The sequence below is a fragment of the Podarcis gaigeae genome, assembly GCF_964106915.1.
Source record: "Podarcis gaigeae genome assembly, chromosome: Z".
NCBI lineage: Eukaryota > Metazoa > Chordata > Lepidosauria > Squamata > Lacertidae > Podarcis > Podarcis gaigeae.
Window position 1 is genome coordinate 33,902,816 of NC_139691.1, and position 22,811 is coordinate 33,925,626.

Here is a 22,811-nt window from a genome sequence, read left to right on the forward strand (position 1 = left end):
AATTTTATTTATATCCCGCCCTCCCCAGCCAAAGCCGGGCTCAGGGCGGCTAACAAAAATAAAAAAGTGCAAAAGCACAGTACAAACAACACTCTAAAATCATTCATTATAAAATTGATTCAAATCAAGCCACTGGCAACCATTGTGCCAAAGCTCCGCGAAGATTGCCGAGGGAGGGAGTCAGGCTGTGCCTTGGCCAAAGGCCTGGTGGAACAGCTCTGTCTTGCAGGCCCTGCGGAAAGATGTCAAGTCCCGCAGGGCCCTAGTCTCTAGTGACAGAGCGTTCCACCAGATCGGAGCCACAGCCGAGAAAGCCCTGGCTTTAGTTGAGGCCAGCCTAACTTCTCTGTGGCCTGGAACCTTCAAGATGTTTTTATTTGAAGACCGTAAGTTTCTCTGTGGGGCATACCAGGAGAGGCGGTCCCGTAGGTATGAGGGTCCTAGGCCGTATAGGGCTTTAAAGGTTAAAACCAGCACCTTAAACCTGATCCTGTACTCCACTGGGAGCCAGTGCAGCTGGTATAGCTGGTATCAGATTTGCCAGATCATGGTCCCAGTAGCCTTCTAGAAACAGCAGCTAAGGGGGCAGTAAAAGGAAGGTAATTCAAGCCCTTTCGGTAATCCAACCTTTGCAGGTCCTTGTATCTGTCTTTTACCATCCAGAGGTTTTCTTGTCATCAGTTGGCAGATCTGCACGCACTCTGCACAATTTGGCATATAAACATCCTGAGAATCTCTTAAGTTGAATTAAAACTAAAATCAAGGTTCCAGCATTTATGACCATTTTGAAAGCGTATAACTTATGTCCATTGATTTCAGTGTGTCTCTACTCTGGGTATGATGCAGTTGGATACAAACTAGTATTATTGTGAGGTTGGCAGGCACTGGATCTGTGATTTTTTTTTTTTTTGTCGTGAAGTCTTGCACTGTTAAGCTTTAATTCAATAATGAGTCTTTTTTGCACCTTGTGTAAAATCTTGCAGATTTAAAAGGATCTGTTTTAATTCTCCTGGATCCAGCTTTCATCCAGACCCCCTGGAAAAGCAAAGTGTGTGTGTGTGTGTGTGTGTGTGTGTGTGTATTGGTGTTTGTGTGCGTGTCCACAGGCTTTCTCATCTCTATCTGCAGCGGCTGAGTGTGAGATAAGCAACCAAAGGGGTGATGGCCATAGCACTCCTACCAAATTTCAAATGTGCCCTCGAGCCCTCGGAAAAGTTGGCAATTGCTGCTCTGGAAGTGCCAAAAAAAATAAAAAAAAAAAAAAAATCATCCATCAACTTTGTGACAGCCCTTCAAATATTTGAAGATGGCTATCATATTGCCTTTTAATAATCTCCAGGCTAAACATTCAAAGCTCGTGGCCAGCATCCCACTGTGCGGCAGCCGTTTAAATTATGTGCTCTGATGAAATATATGGCATTCGCTTTCACAAGACTGCTGTGCGGGTTGGCTTTCTTGCATGCCACTGCAAGTGGGGTGTTTTTTTAAAGCTTTGCAATTATGTGCAGTAAGCTGTTTCATGTGAAGGTGCTGGCACACCTGCATGCTGGCGAGAGGTGATGGTGTGGCTCAGATCTACATTATTCACCAACTTAGGGATGGGGGAGAAATTTGATTTAGTTCACATTTAAAGAGGTTTTCCAAACAGTATGTGAACTGGAACCTAGCCATCCTTCAAAATTCGCTGTTTTCTGACTTTTACAGTGCGGTTATCAAGCCAAGTAATGTGTAGGAAAATGTGTTTCTTAGGGCAGAGTGTGCCTGTAGTAGTGAAAATAACACTTAAAATGCTGAAATAGCTCACTCAGTAGAGTATGAGATTCTTAATCCCAAGGGCCATGGGTTCAAGCCCTACACTGGGCAAAAGTTTCCTGCACTCCGGGGGTGGGGTGGGAGGGTGTTGTGACTCTCACAATCCCTTCCAACTCCAAAATTATATGATTCTGTTGGGGAAATGGCTTTGCAAAAAGGTGTACACCTGGCAATACTGCATACAAAAATGTGTTTGCTAGGAGAGGTTTGCACTAAAATACTGATGAATTTTCATGAGGATTCACGAATTGCTGCAGGAATGTGGAGAACTGAATCACAAGGATGGAGAAGTGAGGCACTGAGGTGGGGCAGATTAATCTACCCCCTACCCCTAACTTGTGGCTTTTGTCCCAGCTTGCCTGGCTCTTTCAAACTGCCAATGGATTGTGCATGTAACCATCTCTATTTCCCCTCCCCCCTCTCCTTTCAGACTGAAAACTACTCTTTTGATTCCAACTATGTGAACAGCAGAGCTCATTTAATAAAAAGGTATGTAGGGTGTTTGTTTGCTTTCTATGGGGTGGCAGTGGGGGGCAGGGTGGGGAGAAGTGCTTAGTTTTAAACCGAATTCACATTGTCTAACTCTTTACTTCCCCCAGTATTTTCTGCTCATTTAGTTGTATACAGAATCTGTTCATTTGAAACTCTCTCTCTCTCTCTCACCCCCCCCCCCCAGCATTTGCATCCCATTAAATTCTCACTGCTTTGGCCTTTAGTTTACACACACACACACACACACACACACACACACACACACACACCCTTCTCCAATGAGCTGTGCCTCATTCATATAGGAAAGTGAGCATACAGTTAGGCAGAACCCTGTTACCCTGACAACTTATAATTCATAGAGTTTGTTCTCTTTCAATGCACAAGAATAAAATGATAGATGTGGATGAAGAGAGCTCCCTGGCATATCAGGAGAGAAAAGGAACTTGTCAGGGGGGGGGGGTAAGGCAGCTGAACTTGGGATTCTTTTTCCTACCCCCCCCCCCCCGCAACCACTCTTTCCTCACTTGAAGTTTGAATTGCAAATAAAAATACACACATTTGTATTGCAGTTCATTCCCATCCCCCATGCTTCCCTCCCCTCACCCTCTTTATTAAAATAAATCTATCCTTGCCCTGGCTTCATCCAAGCATAAACTTAGGAATGAATTTGGTCCCCAGTGAACGTGTTGACAATAATTACTAACATTTCAGAAGCACTTCACAGCGGACAAAAATGCATTCTATTTCTCCTTACCTTTACCCTCGCTACAATGCTTGTGGCGTAAGTCATGTGCACCGGAATCAAACTGGTAAATAGTTGGTTTTGGTTTTGATTCCATTTCTGCCAGCAAGAGCTTATTGGCCTGGCGTAGATGTTGTGCTGAATGATTGCTTAGTGTGCTGATAAGAAGCATCAGCAAGCCCTTTGGTGGGGGGTGTTCAACTAGTTAGTCCTGTTAGTGGAAAGCCATGCAAGGAGTTTCTCTACAGCAGTGGGTTCCCTCAGCTCTTCTCCCCTGTGGGCCCAACTGCAGCCCCTGGGGGAAAAAAATCCAGAACAGCATATGGAATCTTCAAGCTGAAAAGCACTTTTGTCACAGCACTATGTTGAATTCCTTCCATAGGTTTGTGTCATCCCCACTCTTTCTCCAGTGTGACAAAAAGAAGGGGTTTAGAAGGGTTTGCTTCCAGTTGAGATTAATCACAGCTTGCCTACAGTTTTATCAGAACTATTGTTAATGTAAAATTGGGGTAGCTAACATGGTGTCCTTCAGAATTTGTGGACTCTAGCTCCCATTAGGGGTCAGGGATGATGCGAGCTGTAATGCAGCAACATATGGAGGGCAGCACATTGCCCACCCCTGATCTATGGTTATTTGAAACAAGCAACCTAAAAAACATGGTTCGTGGTTGTTTAAACAAATGACAGTTAATACTGATCACAGTTTACGATTCAGATGACATGCTAAACTATGGTTAATCTAAACCAGGAAGGAAGGCTTCCAATCTATTCCTTGTGGCTGTCGACAAAGGTATGTTAGTAACCCATGTGATCAGAGAACATCAAGGCAGTTTAGGAGGATAACAGTGTTTCATGTTTTTTCTTCTTTTTCTTCCTTGCTGTACCATGCAAGCTCTAATTTCACTATGTTAACTTCATTTTTAGTTCTAAAATATAATTCTGTGCATTGGTGTCATTCATATGCAGCCGAACCCTGCTGTTGTCTTGGTTAGCGTTACCATAAGACTTTGGTACCCATTTCTCTGCAGTTGTTATGCTTCCGAATGCCAGTCGCAAGATGCAAAAGCCCCATTTCACTGCTGATTCAAAGAAAACGGCAATCTGCAGAAAACCCAATTTATATTTGCTCCAATTCAGTGGTAAAACACAGGTTTTCCCAGGAAAAGTGCTGGGGCATAAATACCTACTGCTTGGATTTGGGCTTGGAAAGCCCAGATCTGTGCCTAGAAAATGTGGAACAAAGGTGTGGATGAGCCCCTACAGTGCAGACTTTGCTCGTGAAAGAAAAAAGCCCCATTGCAGTAGTGGGTGCCCTTATGCCAGCTTCCACTAGCAGTGCCTGTTAGTTAGAGCCTGCTCATCATCTTAGTAGGGGAATTTCTTGTAGCTTCCCACATGGAAAGGAGCTCTGCTTTTTTGAAGATGGTGCGTGCCACCTGCTGTTTTTACCAGGGCCAGTTCCTGCACAATGTGCTCTCTGGAACAAAGGAAGCTGCCTTGCTTTGAGTCCAAACTATAAGTCCATCTACCTCAGTATTGTCTACTCCCAACCCCCCGTCCTACCTGGAGATTGAACCAGGGACCTTTTTGCATGCAAAGCAGTTGCTCTAACATTGTGCTATGGTTCCTCCCTAAAGGACTTTATGGATCCATTCCATGAGAAGTTTTAAGGGTAGCTACAACAAGCTGGCTGGTGCTGCTTGGAAAACTGGACTGGGCATTCTCATTTTAATGAAGTAAACTATGGCAGGCATCTGTGAACTGTGCTGTGCTGCTGGGGCCCTGGCAATTGCCTGTTGTTGATGCCAACCATACACAAAGCATGCATCCATCTCTCTCTCTCTCTCTCTCTCTCTCTCTCTCTGTGTGTGTGTGTGCTTGCATTATATAGGTAGATCAACCAATAGATTGATAGATCAATAGATATGCTTGCATTAAATATAGTAACAAAAAAAAATTCTGCCTAATTAACTGGAAGCCGCTTTTTGTCTATCTATCAAAATTGTTTTTAAATTGATTGTTTCCATTGATCAATTGGTTAAACACTGCAGCCTTAATTACAACTCCCATTTTAAGCATTGAATTGTTGAGGGGAAACCCACTCAGGAACCTTTTGGTCCCTTTCCCAATTCTATGATTCTATTAGCTTGCTTGAATCAGTGCACTCATGAGGACTTGATGGATTGCACAATGGGTTCTGTGCATTTTGTTACATCCTTTCAGAGGATCTGATTATCCCCTTGCCCCAAAGCTCCCATTTTGTAAAAGAGATATAAGGAGTATGGCAATTATGAGCATGTCATGTAGACAGCTTCCATTCAGACAAGGAAATGAATATTTTTTGTCTGCATTGCTCATGATATTCAACCACAATCTTCTAATTGCTGTGGTAGAGAAAATTGCGGCCTGCATCGTATTGTTCACTGCAGTCCAATATGGAGTTTGTCCTTTCCGTAGAAGAAATCTATTCATGTCTTTTGCTTTGCACCTACCATTAAACTAAACTGACAGTTTGGTGGTAGTTTACTGTGATTTGGTGGAAGAATTATTTAACTGCAGAAAAAGCTTTCCACACTTTGGGAAAGGGACTAAAGAGAGAGTCTGGTGTTGTAGGTTGACCTCTTGCATCATGGGCTTTGCTTCTGCTAAAAAGGCAAATGTGTATATATATATATATATAAAGTACAGATTGCCCAGATGTTTGATCATATGGAACTTGGTGTATGCAGCTCTTTCTCCCTGCCTCCCTCCATCCCTGCTTCATACCCCTGGAAGTGAGACTAAGCAGAAATTCGGGAGCCAGAAATCAAGAGCTGTGAGAAAGGCATCAGGACCATGGACAGAGTACAGGGGAGCTCTATGGCTACAGCCAGCAAGCAGGGATCCTTACGTGTTTCTCTGATGTTGTCTGCCTGTGGACCAAGTCTGTCCCAGAAGCTATCCCAGTTTGGTCCGCCAGGCTATTCCTGACAAATTATACCCATCTGCCCCATATCTGATGTCATGTGTGATGTCAAACCGGGACAGGTTACCAATGAGCCTTCAAAGGAACATTGAAGCTGCTGGTGTGATTGTTCCTTTGCTGGAGCAAGGTATGATAAAGCAGACCCCTGTTCCCTTCACAGACCTACAGTTCCCAGAGTGGTTTAGCAGTCAATTCTTCACAGGCAACTCTGGGAATTACAGATCTATGAGGGGAATGTGGGAGTACCCTAGCAACTCTCAGCATCCTTAACAATCCGTGGGTCCCAAGATGCTTTGGGGGAAACCATGTTTATTTAAAGTGGTATGATATTGCAGATGGGTGGCCTTGGGCCAGTCACCACCTCTTAGCCCAACCTACTCATAGGGTAGTGTGAGGATAATGTAGAGAGGGGAAGAGCTGTATAGCTCACCTTGAGCAGCTTGGAGGAAAGATGGGATATAAATGCAATAATAGATAGAGATGGCTCCATATGCTTGATCTGCAAAGAGAATTCCTGATATGTCAAGGGATAAAGCCGAGGAAAAAAGAAAAAAGAACTGCATCCAAGGGGTGCTGGTGAAAGTCTTGCCCTAATGAATGTCATGAGCATGATGTATTCATCAGAGAGCTGAAATGTCAACTATTAATCCTCCGGTGTGTTTTTAATCCAGCAAAACGTCGCTGTTTGGAGAAGTGTGATTGCTGCCTTAACTTTGTGGTGTGAATCTCAAAATCCTTACTTTTTAATTAATCTGTTTGGTCTTTCTGAATTGATTTCTCCCTCGCCTCCTGCCTTCTATGCATGCTGGCTAAATCCTAGGTTTAAAGGGCTTCTGCAGGGATGTCTTTATTTTAAAAGGCTGCATTTGAAGGTGTTCCAGTTTTAGTGTGTCTCAGCCCAGGCTTTTCTCTCTCCTCTTTCCTGCATGCTGTTCTTGGTTCCGCGCAACATCCCGTGGTCGGTGGTCCACTTGGTTTCCATGGAGACCTGAAAAGGTCTTTGCAAACAGATGCATGCGTAATTCCCCAAGGCTTTGAAGTGTGAGCCATTTCCATGGCCCTCTTGTCCTGGTGGCCAGCAAAGAAATTTGCCAGGAATAATTGCTGGCTGGGTGTTTTTTTTTTGCTAACCTGTTTGATCAGGTTAGGAAGGGAATTTCCAAACCTATTTCAATATGACAGGAGGCAACATTGGAGGCAGGGGGGATTTCAGTCACCATCATGCAAGCATAGGATTGGTGACTGGTTAGCTGGGACCATGTGGGGAGGACAGCTAGACATTTAGCAATCTGCTGACCAGTCAGGAACATTACACTTGCTGAGGAGCCCATTGTGTTCACCAATACCTGATCTCTCTTAATGGCAAGACTCAAAACTTCTGTTCCTCCTAAGTCATCCTGCAGGAAGGGTCTTGTTGTTCCTACTAAGAAACTGTTTCACTGGCTTCCAGTGTCTAGCTGTATTCAACACAGGGTCTTCTAATTTTCATGGTTTATTCCAAACCTCCAGAAAGCAAAACTGTATTTTGGCTACTTCCACAACAGCTTCCTGTGGTCTGCCAGTTGAACTGCAGCTCCAATCTCCTCTGGCCATTGGTCATGTTGGCTGAAGGTGATGGGAGTTGGAGTCCAACAACATTCGAAGGGCCACAGTCCCCCCCCCCCCAATATCTCTATTATTGAATTGAAAAAGAAAGTTCCTGAGTTTAAATTGGATGTTGGCTGTAATGAGACGAGTGGGGAAGTCCTTCTCAGGTAGCTTCCACATATAAAGTAAACAGGAAAGAGGATTTTGACTTAACCTTAAGAAGAAATTATTGACAGTGTGAGTTGTTCAGTCATGGAGCAGACTGCCTCAGAATCTGGTGGGACAGGTTTTTAAGCTAAGAGGTGAGGAACCTTTTTGTATCCACAGGCCAGATCTTTATCAGGATCAGCCTTGCAGGCCAAATTTGACAGCTTTACAAGTCTCCCCACTCTTCTTTCGAACTTCTGATCTCAGCACTTTAAAAAGAGAGTATGGTGAGACTTGCAGAGTCTTATATTTAAAATTCATACATTAAATCAAGGCTGCTCCTCTTCTAGATGTTGCTGGCCCTGACCACTGACCATGGTGGCTGGGGATGATGGGAGTTGGGAGCCCAACAACATTTGGAGGGAATAGCAGAGATTGAAGCACTATGCAATATGTACTGCAGGGCTTGGAAAGGCTAGGATTGAGTATCCTTCCTTACTAACTGCCTACGTGTGCCCTGTCTGCTGTATTTGTGGTTGAGAAGCCATTTCCTGTCCATTCTGGTGGTTCAGCTGGAGATCCTTGGGCTTTTGCCTAGCATGAGTCACTGGGAGAAGTGCAAGCCCCAGTGCTGTTAAACTTTGGCTTTGCCAGCTTCAAAGCAGTGAATTGTAGTAGTTTATTTCCTGACTCTCTCTCCAGACCTATGGAACTATGAGTTGATTCAGCAAGACCGTGGTTCCCCTGAAGCAGTGTCCTTATAGAACAGCCTTTCTCAACCAGGTGCCCTTCAGATGTTTTATTATTATTTCATTGGTCCATTGAGCTCGGCAATGCGTACCTTGACTGGCAGCAGCAATCTAAGGGGTTTCAGACAGGAGCCTTTCTCAGCCCTACTTGGGAGGTTCCAGCATTTGGACCTGGGACCTTCTGGCATTCAAACCAGATGCTGTATCACTGTCTTTGGGCTTTCCTTATGGCACCAGGGACTGAAGCTCTGGCAGCCATCAAAGCTGACAGTGCTGGATGCCATGGTGATGGGAGAGGGAGGGAAGAGCAGGAAAATCTCAGCTGATTGGTTGACTGGGCCTCTTATGCCATTAGACATGGGATCCCCCGCAATGGAGAGTGTGGCAAAGGAAAGGTGGGGGTGGGAAATAAGGCAAAGCAGGTCTGAAACCAGTCATCTTGCAGCAGCTCTGCATGCCTGACACAGGAGTTTTTGGCTGGTTTCTTCTTTCTCAGCCCTTTGGTTGAATTCCTGACTCGCATTTCTCAGGCCACAAGCACAAAGCCCATGGCAGGTGCATGCAACACCATGTTCCTTGCAAATTGCCTGTTGCGAAAGATAGTCTTACAAGGATGTGAACATTTAAATATTGCATCTGTTCCGTGGGTTCCTTGCTCAGCTGCCGTGTCTTGTTAGGTGTTTCCTGTGCATTTAGTAACCTAGCCCGGGAGTTCTACTTAAGCATACCTCGTAATGTTCAGCTGCACTTCACTAGCAATCACAGGAGACCTCTATTTCTGTGCCATTGCAGGAGTTCAGAGATGTACATCTTGTGCTGAGCTGAATAGGTTGGATTGTTGTTGTACTTTGTCTCTTCCGATTACTCTGCTCTCACAGGGAAGGTGCTCCTGTGCCTTCCCTCCCACCCCAATATTGCCTCTAGTGGAGCTCTGGCTGTGATCTGCTCAAGCTTCCCTCCTTGTCCTCACTTTGTTCTGCAAGCTACAACACAGCTTAGGCTCGCAGGAGGATAAGAGCAAGAATCTTCTCTAATTTTCTGCACACCTTGGGGGCTGCCTCCAGTTCTGACTGCCTTGTTGAATGCCAAGCACCAAGATCAATGAGTTGGAGTGGCTGCTCTCTTGTACTGGAAATAGCCCCCTTGTGACACCCTGGTGGAGAAAGCTTACCTTGCTCCCTACGGGATGGTGGGAATGCTGCAGATCCTGCCTGAGGCTTTTGACACTGAGCCATGGGGGTGCTTTGTGTTTTCAGACACAGCTCTGCAGGGTAAATCACTCTTCTTTCTTCCACCCAGCAGTTCGACATTCAAAGATCTGGAGGGGAACAGCCTGAAGGACAGCGGGCATGAGGAGAGTGACCAGACAGACAGTGAGCATGATGTCCAGCGCGGGCTGTACTGTGACACAGCTGTCAACGATGTTTTGAATACCAGCGTCACCTCCATGGGGTCTCAGGTGCCTGAACAAGGTTTGTTGTGTCAGTTATTTTACAAATGCTACTTGTGATTAGTTGTTGTTGTTTTTTGAGCACACAGGACCCATACAGATAGCCTGCTGTTGCTTGTGAGCTGTTTTGCCTCTCCTTTGCCCTGAGCCCATTGATGATGATGCTATGGAATGTTTGTGAACATTCTGACTGCTCAAGGAGAAGGTGCCTGCAAGTGACCATTAATGAAAACAATGCTGTTCTAAGGAAGGAAGGGAAAGGCCTGTGGAAAAGGCTCGTGACAGACCCGCAGGCAGCAAGGGTTGTTGGCAGGTAGGTTAGTGGGGAAGAGAGTGACATCCAGGAGGTGTGAAGCAGAAGACATGGAAACGAGTAAGCCAAAACTCAAAGGAGAAAGGACTGTTAGAAAAATATGTCTTCTGAATATCGCAATTCATCATTAAGCTAACCCGCATCTGCCTGCAGATTCTGGCCTGTTTGTGATTTGACCCTGTAGCTTAAGAATAACGTGATGAACTAAAATTGTCGGTCAGTTGTCTATGCCACACAAATTTGCTGTTCCAGGAGATATTTGTGTTTACTTAACAAACATTTATGGGCAGTATGTGTGATGTCTTTTATAAAGCTCACCACATTTTTACAACTATGGCAGTGGTGGCATCCAGGAGGAGTCATGACCAAAACAACAACAACAACAACAACAACACCACATCACAAAAAGGTGTGTGTGGGGGGGGGAGGAACAATTTTTTGTGCATATGCTGATTTATATCCCTGGATGCAAATTTAGACATAATTAAATAGGAATACAACACATTTCATTGCAGTGGGGAATACAGTAACAGACCTGCAGACTGTTAGTGGGAAATGCCAAGGCCCCTCTGCCTCCTTCTTAACTTTGAACTGAACTTGGACTGGACCATTCCTTAAACAGACAACTGTCATCTGCAGACTAGGATACATTTTCACCCTAACTGCCAGGAGTCCTTTGTTTCTCAAAAAGGTTCTATCTGCTCTGGAAACCTTACCTAGGACTGAGAGAGATCTACTCCGTGCATGCTCAGAGGCACTTTCCTCTTTATTTTTATGCACCCCGAGTGTGAATCCTGACACTCAGACTGTTTCTGGCATGCATCTCTGCTTGCCTGTATTCCGTTTGTCCTTCGGGGCCTCTCTGTCCTTTCCTTTGATGTCCCTCAGGCATTGATGGCTGGGATCCAGTTCTTCCAGACTGTGTCTATATGAGCAAGAACGCTGTCAGAGACTGAAAATGCACATCCATTCATAAAAAGAGATGCTTTAGAAGTGTAAAGCATCTGTTTCTCATCCTGACATGATGTTTTGAAACTGTTCTTCATGCCGCTTGACAAATGATGTTGGTTTGACCTGTTGCAAAATGTTCTTCTCGTAACTGGAAGTCCCAAGTGATCAATTTTGCCTGCTGCAGAGGCGTTATACAGCTCGGCTCAGGACCTTTTCTGAATCTGGTTTCCTCCCTTGGCTGTTGCAACTTTAGATCTTGCTGGATGAGGTTCAGAGAAGATGAGGAAGTGATTTATAAAGATGCGTTTTAGGGGAATATGCGAACTGCATTGTGCTTTGCACATACCCCTCTCCATCTTCCATCCAAGCAAGCAAAATAAATTAACACAGCCCAAGGGCACTCAAATGTGGAGCAGAGCTAGTGAAGGGGTGTGGCCTCTAGGGAGGGTGTGTGGCCTTGGAAGTGCTAGTGTGGGCTGGGAGGGTCCTGGATGGAGTGACCTGGACAATCGTGTTTGGCTCCTAAGCCTGAGTTTTCCACCCCAATATACAGAAACAGCAAACTTAGCTGCTGAATTATGATGGCTATGTAGCCAGAACAGGTGTAGTGAGAAACAAGAAGGAAATGGTGGCACGAGAGCAGGTTTGCAAAAGTACAAAAAAATGTTTGTGTGTGAGGAATCTAAGGAGTGCCCCACAGAAAACCACCCCATGGAGGAGTGAGCGATGTTCAGTGACCACAGAATTTTGGGTGTCTGGTGAAGTGGGGGTAGAGGAGAGAATTGAATAGTGTCCTGAAAGAAGGTGTGGCTTGCTAAATTGGGATCATTACACACTGCAACTTTTAGTTGCAGATCCCAGTTATGAAATGGATTCTACGTCTCAGGTTTTGAATGAGAAGTGAAAAAATATGCCATCTCCATATTTTTCTTTTTCTAGCAATCTGCATAGCTTGAACTTCATATGTACCAAGATCCTGTTTTCCACCTTATCCAGACATGCCTTAACAGTTCTGATCTGCAGTCAATTTGTAACCCAGGCACTAGACATACACATTCCAACCCCACATAATTTGTGCGGTGGAGCACATACATTTTGACAGTAGGGGTGAGGGACACGCAATTCCCTTCTGTTTCAAAGCTTCAGTATTTCCGTCTAAGAATTAACTCCACGGAAACTGAACATTTAGAAGACTGGAGGAAACCACTGGTTTTACAAAACAGGGTTTGTTATAAAATAGGCTTTCACCATTTTATTAGAAAAGCATCTACAATAGGAATCTACAAAAAGATGAAGTTCTCCCCAGAAACTGCAAGTTGGTCATCTTTCTTTTTTTAAGAAAAAACCCCATAAACAAAACAAAACCTAAGCATTAAAAAACAACACCTCTTGTATCAAATGGAGGGAAGCAGTTATGTGAGTGCATGTACGAGTTAAAGATCTACCTTAGATCAGCTATCTCCCTCCAAGAAAGATTTCTTTAAAAAGACGACTCTCTCCTTCACCAATGAGTTTGCCTTTCCTGTCTGTGGGAGTGCCACTTCTTTTGTGATTTCCTCTCTTTACTTGAAACTATAATGAAGAGCTTTCAGTCAACAAGATTAAGCTCCCCAAACCATTTTGAGTTTCTCATGGGGTTGGGGGATAAGATTAACTGCAAGGCTCAAAGGCCTACTCCTAGATCAACTCAAGATTAAATTACAAAGGAAGTGATGCATTTTAAGAGATTTGTTGTAGTTATTGTTCATACCATATAATAACCAGAGTTATATGTGCCATTGAGGAATAATTCAATCTGAAGCAAGAAGATGGGGGCTGGGGGGTGGTGGAGGAGGAATTATCCAGGGCCTGCAAACATTAAGTGTCTTGCAGGATTGTCAAGCCAATATTTGTAATTACCAGGGCCCTGCCCCTTCCTTTCAGCACGATACAAGGCATGTCTACTTCAGTCGTGGCTGGTGCCCATTGGGGCTGCTAGGGCAGCAGGCAGGGATCCTAGCAGTAGTTAGAGACAGAGCCAATGACAGGCCAAGCCAATTAATTATAGACAGGTCAACTGCCTGGAACTCAGTTCCAGCATCTCTCAGCTTGGGTGCCATTGCCATTATAAGAGAACAAGGGAGGTGTTCATGGTAAGTTCTGGTGCCTCTTTTTCTAGAAAAAATAGTACTGATTATAGCTTTATTCCCATCCACCACCATCCACACTAAGCTTAAGGAGGAGGAAGCTGACAGGCAGTGCTGTCCTTAGACTGGGTTGTAAGTAAGAAGGCAGACAAATGGGAGCTACCTGAGAGCAGAGTGAGGTTGGTGGAGCAGTGCCCCCATTTGTCCTTATAGAGCAGACTGGTCTACTTGGGAGAATGTTCCAGTGGTGTTCACTCATGCTTACTCCCAGGGAAGCACAAATATGTTTTTAGCCTTAGGCTCCCTTTCATTTGGCTGTGGAATGCATGACCTCTGGGAAGATGTGGCCAGGGAATACATTGGTGGTGTGGCTTGTGAGTGTGAGCCCACCTTGAGGACTGCCTCTCCCCATATAAACCGTCCAGACGCTGCAATCATCCTCTGAGGCCCTTCTTCTCCTCCACAAGAGGTCAGGAAGGTGGCAACACAAGAATGGGCCTTTTTCTGTGACAGCTCCATGTTTGTGGAATTCTCACCTTGGGGAATTTCCCCTGGTGCCTTCATTATACGTCTTTAGGCGCAAGGCAAAAATGTTCCTCTTCAACCAGGCCTTTGGCTGATAATAATTATTTTTTATGTGCATCTATCCTGTATGCTTAGCTTGTGAACCACCCTGATGTCTTCAGTTGAAAGGTGGTATATAAAGTTAAGTAATAATAATAATAATAATAATAATAAATAATAATAATAATAATAATAATAATAATAATAATAATAATAAATAATACATAAATACTCATCATTGAACACAGGAGGATATTTCTCTGAACAACCCTTATGGCTGTGGGCCTAGCATGGCAGCTAAATGGCAGCTGGATTAGGTTAGATCCACTACGACTGTTCTTAAGTTTCCATTGTCTCTTAGGAGAACCCTCCTCTCCTGATAATTTCTCCAACGCCCGCCCTGGGAAATATGAGACAGCCCCACCAAGAAAGAAAAGCTGGCTGTGACCTAGGAAATCAAAGGGCTTCTTTCCCACACCGTCCAAACAGCAGAATGCTCCTTGCCGGAAGGAGAGGAAAGGTGCCTGAAACCTCAATTCCTGGGGTATTTTGGTGACATGACTTCAGTTGACCCTGTAAAACTTTCTAAATGGGAGTCCATGGCCATTACTTTCCAATTTACCACCACCAGCCATGCTTAATGGGCAAGCGGCAAGATCTCCTGTAATAATGTATTTTCTGGACAGCCTTCTTATGGGCAGAGATGAGAAAATTAAACATTTATAGATTTGTGCTATGGAAGTTTAAATTCTTTCCAGACCTAGACTGTTTCTGAAATAACTTAGCATTTATTATTCTCCTCTAAGAAAGGAAGGAAAAGTCTTTTAAAAAAAGAAAAGTTGGTGGGAGGGGGAGGGAGCAGGGAGATTGGGTCAGTGCTATCAGACCTCTAGACCCAAGCTGGTTCATGATTTTGAGCAAGGCGTGCTCAGAGGGGAAACTTTTCCCTGAGTGGGCTCACCTCCTTGGTATTGTCATTCTTGCCTCTTGGGCTTTTCCTCTAGATTTAAACTCACCTCAAGGGGAGCTGAGATAGCTGCTTCTTGCTTCTGTTAGTTTTTGCAAACTTATTTTGCTGTTGCAAATTGTGTTGAACAGCAAGGAATTTGTAAACTATCTAGGGAGTTTGCAGAAGGCAATAGAGAAATTAACATTAAAACTATGAAGAATTTGGATGGGCCTTTAATGAGTTTTCAAAAAGGGTCACAAATACGACTGCTGATGACCCGCTTCTGACCGAGATATATGAGCTGACTGTAGCTATTGACTGGTAGGAAGGTATTTATTTTCCATGCTCAGAAACACTCTTGTTGTATCTCCTCTTCCTCCTCACCTCCGTCTCCCAACCCCACACCTGATGTTTCAGGATTGGTTTCTGCCACTGATACTTTGGTAGTAGTTTTTTTAAAAAATGAAGCACTTGTGAGATTATTGTAGAGCTAGTGGGTTAGAAACTGGACTTGCAAATCTGGGGAAACCTGTTTTGTATTTTCTTCATGAGCGTGGAGCAAGTTGTCCTTTTTTGTGCATACTACTTTTACAAGTGAGACCTGCAATAAAAGATTGCAGTTCACCACCAGCCATTCCCTTCTTCACAGTACTCCATTACACCAAACCTCTCACCTGATATTCACTCTCTCCCAATCAATCAGCATTTCATGGCGATTGAGCATGCTCAGGTCTCATTGGGCTGTTTTTGAGGTTCCGTTGCTCATATTTCCCCCTCCACTCTAAAGCTATTTTGTAATTCTGAAAGCCTTTCAGTTCTCTTGAGTCTGTTGCTACCTCCCTGGACATTGGAAATGCATTTACGTCAATGGAAGCATCGTTTGTGGCAGTCTCCCCTAACCTCCAGGTGTTTTGGATTACATTTCCCATCATCCCTGACCATTGTCCCTGATGCCTAGGGCTCATGGGAATTGTAATCCATTGCATCAGGAGGACACAAGGCTTGAGGAAGCAGGTTTGATTGTATGGCCATCTGGAACATTGCAGGACAAAGAACCCAAAGAGAACTGTGCACATTAATTCCACCAATCCAGAAGGGCTTTGGACTTTCCTCCAACACGCCATGAGTTGCTTCCAGAACTAATTCCCTCTGTGCTGTGCCTTTTTGTGCTTGTGAACAAATATTTCATCATGAAGCGAAAGCACCTGTAAATTGAAGCTGCTGACGGGTCTCAAAAGCTTTCTCATAAGAACTGCTACTGCTGCTGTCTCTCAGCTAATATTGCATAGAGGAGGTGCAAAACACTTTAATGTATTCCGTGCAAATATTATGTAAATTACATTTAGGTGTGAATGAGATATGCAAATACGCTGTGCTTCTGCAGACTCTTACAGCTTTCTAACGGGAACCTGGGTGGTGATCCCCATTGCCCTCACCTCCTTTCATCTAACTGCTGCTCTCATGACTCTGAATCCAGAAGATTTGCATAAAGTACTTTTTTATTGCCAAACACAGGTGTGTTCACAATACAGTAGAGTCACATCTTCAGTGGAGGTTAAGTTCCAAGGCCAGCAGGTAAGGCAGATATTACATGTAGCCAAAAGTATCTTACCAGATTTTCAAAATTACATCATTTGCAGCACCTTCCTTGGTCCCAGTGCTGGCAGACAAGGTGGTGGGATGTCCTGTGGGGAGGGCCTTCCCTGTGTCTCTGCTTGCCTCCCTTCACTCCTCCACATGCGAGTGACTAGCAGAAGTGAGGAAGAGGGAGGCAAAAAGGACTGGAGTTGATGGTGCGTTCTTAACTTCTTCCTTTTTTAAAGCTTCAGCATTCCTTATTCCTCACTACTCCTGTTTCGTTTTGCTAAGCTGCATTACATTACTCATTGTTTGTGCTGGTAAAAGGTTGCATTTTGAAGGATGTTGGTGGCTGGTTTATTGGGGCTGAGCATTTATGGGGCAATGTCATAATGCAGTGTTGGGTTTAAATCCTGTCATCTGGGAACTGGGGGAGAGTGAATTTGAAAAAGAGGCTGTCTTGTTAATATTTTAAGCACCAAGAGTGATTTCTGTCTACAAAACAGGTGCTGCAGCTGAGCACGTATAGTTGAATTTGCATAAGCTAAATGTGTGTATGATGCAAGTTGACTGTGGAGTCAGGTGGGCCAGTGTGGGGAATAACATGACTGCTTGGAGCTGGAAAGTTATTAATCTCAGGGATGGAGGGGCGTGTAGTGGCATAAAATGATGGCACCTCAAAAAGGGTTAAAGAGAAATTGGATTGGAATCTGGTGCTAGTGGCAGGGAATTGGCAACCCGCCCCCCAGCCCAGGTGTGCCCAATTGTCAGCCTTTGGTTTGTATGTGCCTCCTGAACAATGTTATCAGGCTTCTTACTGCTATAGTAAACATGTTTTCAAGCTGTAAGACACAGAGAGAGAGAGCGCTTCCAGCACTTCAATGCCAGAGCTCTCTTTATATGTAATATAATTAATGTCTGTATCTGGATGCAACGCAATTATATGCCTGAGTGCACATGCTCCATAAAGGTTAAGTCCATACTATTAAATGGTGCCAATTTTATTACAGAGCTGATCATTTGAAGCTCCTGGACATACTGTCTGGACAGTCAGTGTCCCACAAGATTATATTGAAGTTGGTCATTTCTGCCATGAAGGCACACTTGCTAGAATCTGCTCTTCCACTGCAGTTTTACTTACAGCTTTTCTGCATTTAGAGTAGCTGGTCTTAAGAGTCATATACAGAAATGTAAGACTTCAACATCCATGGTTCAGAATGAATGAAAGTAAACATGTCCATGAAAAAGAGAAAAAGTAGTCATGTACATGTTCTTCTCCGGGCAATGGACTCAACTTAGACGGGCTCTAGCATCGAAGTGCTGGAAGCGCGCTCTCTCTCTCTCTCTGTAGCAAAAGTAGCATGATTTTAGGTATTTTTTTAAAAGAGAAGCAGCACACTGTCAAGCAAATCCAAAGCACCAGTAAGGCAATAGCAATTAAGGCAAGGTTCTGGTTTTGATAAGGCAAGTCAACCTGACCAATAAGGCAAAGTCAAGGCAAAGCAGGCAACACCCTGGAAAGCTCCATACGCAGGGCTTATCCACTTGGACAGCAGCCTCTTCAGTTAAAGGAGCCTTCCTTCCTTGAATAGTCATTGGCTGTGGTGTAGGAAAGACCTTGCTACAATGGTGGCTTCTGGGCTAGAGTTCAGGAGATGCTTCTGAGTCAGCAAGGACATCCCTGGCTGGTTTAGAGTGCAATTCCCTCCTCCCCAATTCCAAATCCATGGCCTTTAACATGATATCAGTTTACATTGCGACCACATTCTGCAGCGGATCGATCCCCCAGCTGTCTCAGATATGCTGTTGGACAGCTTCATTGGTAGTGCCCTTGTTTAGGATTAACCAATAGTATCAAAAGGATGAGAAGGGGAGGGGGAGTCCGATGATCAGCTTTCAAGGTAGGGTTTAGAATCTCCCACTCAAAATGACAGGTCCAGTCAAGCATTTTCCCATTGCGGTAAATTTTGTGACTGCAATTAATGTGCCATTGTCTGTGCCTTAATGGAGCAACTCTCGGCCCTGACCCCAAGCACTTGTGTCTGCCTTTACAGGAAGTCTATGGCTCTTCCCTTTTCTCCTATTGAATTATTGAGGCTTCCCCTCCTCGGTGGAGTCTCTTCCGAGGCAAAGTCTGTCAGTGTGGCATTACAAAGGGGTGGGGGGAGGGTTGGAGTGGGGAAGGGAGGGGCTCAGAAACATCCTCCTGACTTCTGCCGCTCATCTTATTTTAGCAGTCGGAATTGTGCCCAGTCCTTTTAAACTTTTTGATGGTCTTAATGATTGATTAGAATGATTTCATCAGTTGGAAAGATTGCTTTTAATTGCTCTAATATGCACCCAATTTGGAGTTCATTACCGCACTGAATTGTTTTCCTTCCCCTGCTAATTGATACCAAATGGAACCCACCGGAACCTGCACTAATGTGCTGTTCCTTTGGTGTACCTGCCTACAAGTTAATAATCTGTTTATTTCTGAGGGTGCAGAGCTATCGCTTGGAATGCACTCAACATATTTATTTACTGGTTCTTTTTGTCAGCTGAACTTTCACGTAGCTGGTTTGTTTGGGAGAAAACAAGGCTCCAGAGAAACCCGGTGCCTTTCTAAAACCCAACAGTCTGCTAGGAATTTGCTCTTTAAAATGTGTAATGTAGGATTTAAAGCTCTTTCCAGCTATGCATACTCTGTGCTTTTTGTGAAAAGCAAACAACCCAAATTTCTATGCTAAGGTTACCTGGATTCTGTGCTAAGAAAATTCATATGGGGAAATGGCCATAGCTCACTGACACAAGCAACTGCTTTAAATGCAAATGTTAAATCCCTGGCATTTCCTGGTAGGGTAGCAATTGGGAATGACCCCTGTCCAAAACCCAGGAGAGCTATTGTTATTCAGAGTAGAAAGTACTGCGCTAGATGGACCAATAGTCTGGCTTTGTATAAGGCAGCTTCCTATGCACCTTTGTACATATTTTGTTTTGCATAATTTAGTCTGCTCTGCTAGTCATATGGGGAAAGAGTTGGAGAGTGCCCCTACAGTACTGAAGTCAGAGGAAATGGGAATCGGGGGGGGGGGGTTGTAGAAGGTAGAAGATTCATTCCTATTGAAGGAATGGCAATTGCCAGTCCACCTGTGGTAGTGATACACAGCTGGGTGCTTTCCAGCCTCTAACCCAGAAGGGCAGAGGAAGATGCCACTGATGGTGTGCCAAAATACTCCTTCCTACCTCTTTCAACACTACTCCCTCATAAGGACTGATCTCCACCCCCCTGCCCCCTGGATGGGAGCATAACTAGGGAGATGGAAAATGATACAGGAAATGGGTGCAACTTGTTGATGGGGTTCACATATTTGATGCTAACAAAGCAAGTTTAGGGATAAGGAAAAGACTGAATGCCAGTCTCTCTCTGCCTTCCGGAGGCATGGATAAAACTAGCTAGGGTGGGACCAAGGGAGGGTCACTGGTGTGTGTGTGTGTGTGTGTGTAAGGGACACCATCCTCCACACACATTAAGGATAGGTAAACATCTATTTGGTGGGCTGTAGCGATGCCATTTGAGTACTGACAGTTCAGCTCCTCTCTCTATGGTCTCTGGGATCTTGGCAGGCTTCTTTGTCCACTCAAATACTTGTTTTTGGGTAGGTAGGCGGGGGAGGCCCATGACTTGCAACTACAGGTTGTTGGCTATTTGTAGCCTTTATATGACTGTACCCCACACACCATTGCATGGTGCTAAAAAGAAGCAACCAATTTAACAACAAAATAGTAAGGCACTAGTAGAAAGGCATATAGAATCAATTTGCCCATTGAACAACTGTAATGGAGGTCTCTAAACCATATTAAAAACCCCTAAGGCTGAATTTCACGCTTTTTACAAAGAATTATGCCAGGCATAAGGCCTGAAACCAGACAGACTTCTTTGTTAAAGCTTCTCTGCCCATAACACAAAGGAAAATTGAGTACAAAGTGGGTCATTCCTTAAACTAAAACAGGCGTCCTCAAGGGTCTTGGCCCAAACGGTCAATAAGTTTTACAAATTTCTCCTTGAGATAGCTCTTCAGCTTTATTGACACTCAGCAAACACAAGGCAAACAATCACACATTGTTGAACGTAGTCATGTCTTCACCCTGTGCAAAGTGTTAAAAGGATTGTTCAGTTGTACATGTTGTAACTGGGAGGGAAACTGTGGTAAAAAAACACCATTTTAATAGCAGGAAACAATTTGGTGTGGTCCAATAGTTCAGTGAGGTTTAATGATGGGTGTATTTTTTTTTTGGGGGGGGGGCATGTCCTTTTGCTCATAACTCACACCAAATAACATATACACTCCTAAAGTTTTTTAAATTTGTAAACATCCTGAATGGAATCTGCATGGGCTTGAAAATCTGAGGTAGATGTAATTTCAGCAGCTGAATAGGAATTGTCTAAAGTGGTTTTCAATGTGCCATGCCACCCTGGGGTAGTTGAATGGTGGTCAGGGGTGCCACGGGCAATACTGGCCTCTCTCCCTCTTTCCTTTGCTCCCTCCTCAGATGCCCTCTTGCCTGCCTCCCAAAGACTTGCACAGCTGTTTGTTGCAGCAGCCCTGGCTATAAGCTTCAGAGGTGAATGGTGCCTCTGGAGCTGGCCAGGGGGTGCTGTTTGCCAGGAACTGAGGTGGCCTCAGAGTAAGCAAGTGGGTGAGGAAGCCCAGCCAGCCTGTCCACCAGCCCTTGCTGTTGGGAATGGACAGACAATTCCCTGTGGGGCAGTGTGAGGAGGTACCTCTCTTTGGGGCAGCTCAGAGAACAGGAGTTGCAGCAGTGGCTGCTCAGAGGACTCCCAAGGAGAGGGTAGAGAAGAAGAGGATGAGGGAACACCACACAAGGGAGGATGTTCGAAAAAGGGCGAGAGTCTGCCAGCTCTGCAGGCAGGGGCTCCTGCACCCCACTGGGCTCCTGTGCCCCACAGAAATGCCGCAGAAAGAATGTAGTTGGTCAAGGGAGCTGTGGACTCAAAAAGGTTGGAAATCTCTGGTCTAAGAGATCATGCTAAGCCTCTTGTTGGCTAGCTAGATGTGCATGTGTCTGTGTACTTCAGAATAAATAAATACATTTAGGATTCTGAGGAGGGGGAGTGTTCCCCTTGTCTCCACCCTCCAGAGGACACCCATAACATTCATTCAAGCCTATTGTTGTGCATAAGGGCTAGAAATCTGTTCCTTTGTTTTTAAAATCGAAATGAATTATTTATCAATTTTTACTGTAACTTGCCATACTAGGAATGACATGGATAGTTCTGTCTCCTCCCCTCCCATGTGTGTGTGGTCTGGCCCTAGGTCGACACAGGTTAGCAGGGCATCATGTTTGTGCCCAAAAATACTTTGGACTTCTTAAGTGATGGTCACTATCATTGTCACCCTACCCTTTGTACAAGGAGCTTGGGGGGGTGTATTTGTAAACCGCTTGGAGTTTTTTTTCTACAGTCAAGCAGTATATAAATGTTATGACATAAACATAGGGTTCCCCTCCACACCTTTGAAGTACAGTGGTACCTCAGGTTAAGTACTTAATTTATTCCGGAGGTCCGTTCTTAACCTGAAACTGTTCTTAGCCTGAAGCACCACTTTAGCCTATGGGGCCTCCCGCTGCTGCTGCGCCGCTGGAGCACGATTTCTGTTCTCATCCTGAAGCAAAGTTCTTAACCTGAAGCACTATTTCTGGGTTAGCGGAGTCTGTAACCTGAAGCGTATGTAACCTGAGGTACCACTGTATGTTAGGTTGAGAGCGGGTTCTGGCTCAAGGTCACCCAGTAAGCCCTGTAATTGATCAGGGATTTTAACTTGGATATGGGCCATTGTTCAGCTTTTCTAGACATGAGTAGGTTAGATGGCCCATTGATTGGCTGTTGCTCAAGCATGTTCTAAAACCTAGAAGTGGCCTGAGATGTGTTGATAGTACAGCTCCCATCAGCCTCAGCCAGCACAGACCAATGATCAAGCATGATGGGAGTTTTAGTTCAGGAACATTTGCAGGAATGCAGGTTCTTCACTCCTGAATCAGTTGTTTTCTTTTCAGCTACAGCGACAGTGTTTATGTTTACATTACAAACTGGTTTAAGCACAAATCTTATAAGGCCTCACAAATGAAAAGGCACAGAATTTACTTTGCACAAAACATACTGGTCAGTATAGGTCTCGTTCCCAACCTCTCTCAGCAGTGGGAGAAGCTGTCTGCGCGGAATAGCTTCTGACATTGCAAAGCTGCACGGCGCCTTGCTCCATAAACGATGGCATGGACCAGATGCTCATAGCATAATTGAAAATTCCATTTTATCAGAATAGCATTTGCTGTCAGAAAGTTTTATCTTTACTTTAACAAAGAGGTTGATTAGATCCCTCAGGGCC

At 44.5% G+C, this 22,811-nt stretch overlaps 1 protein-coding gene across 2 annotated transcripts in view; it reads left to right on the forward strand.

Moving 5' to 3' along the window:
- Nucleotides 1-22,811, forward strand: part of PCDH19 (protocadherin 19) — a 133,990-nt gene that overhangs the window by 69,692 nt on the left and 41,487 nt on the right. The window contains exons 3-4 of one of the 2 annotated variants that reach the window (XM_083722737.1): nt 2,243-2,301; nt 9,794-9,966. In XM_083722737.1, the coding sequence (XP_083578863.1) occupies nt 2,243-2,301; nt 9,794-9,966 (232 nt within the window). The remainder of the gene's footprint in view (nt 1-2,242; nt 2,302-9,793; nt 9,967-22,811) is intronic. The other variant, XM_083722738.1, reaches the window with a different exon arrangement.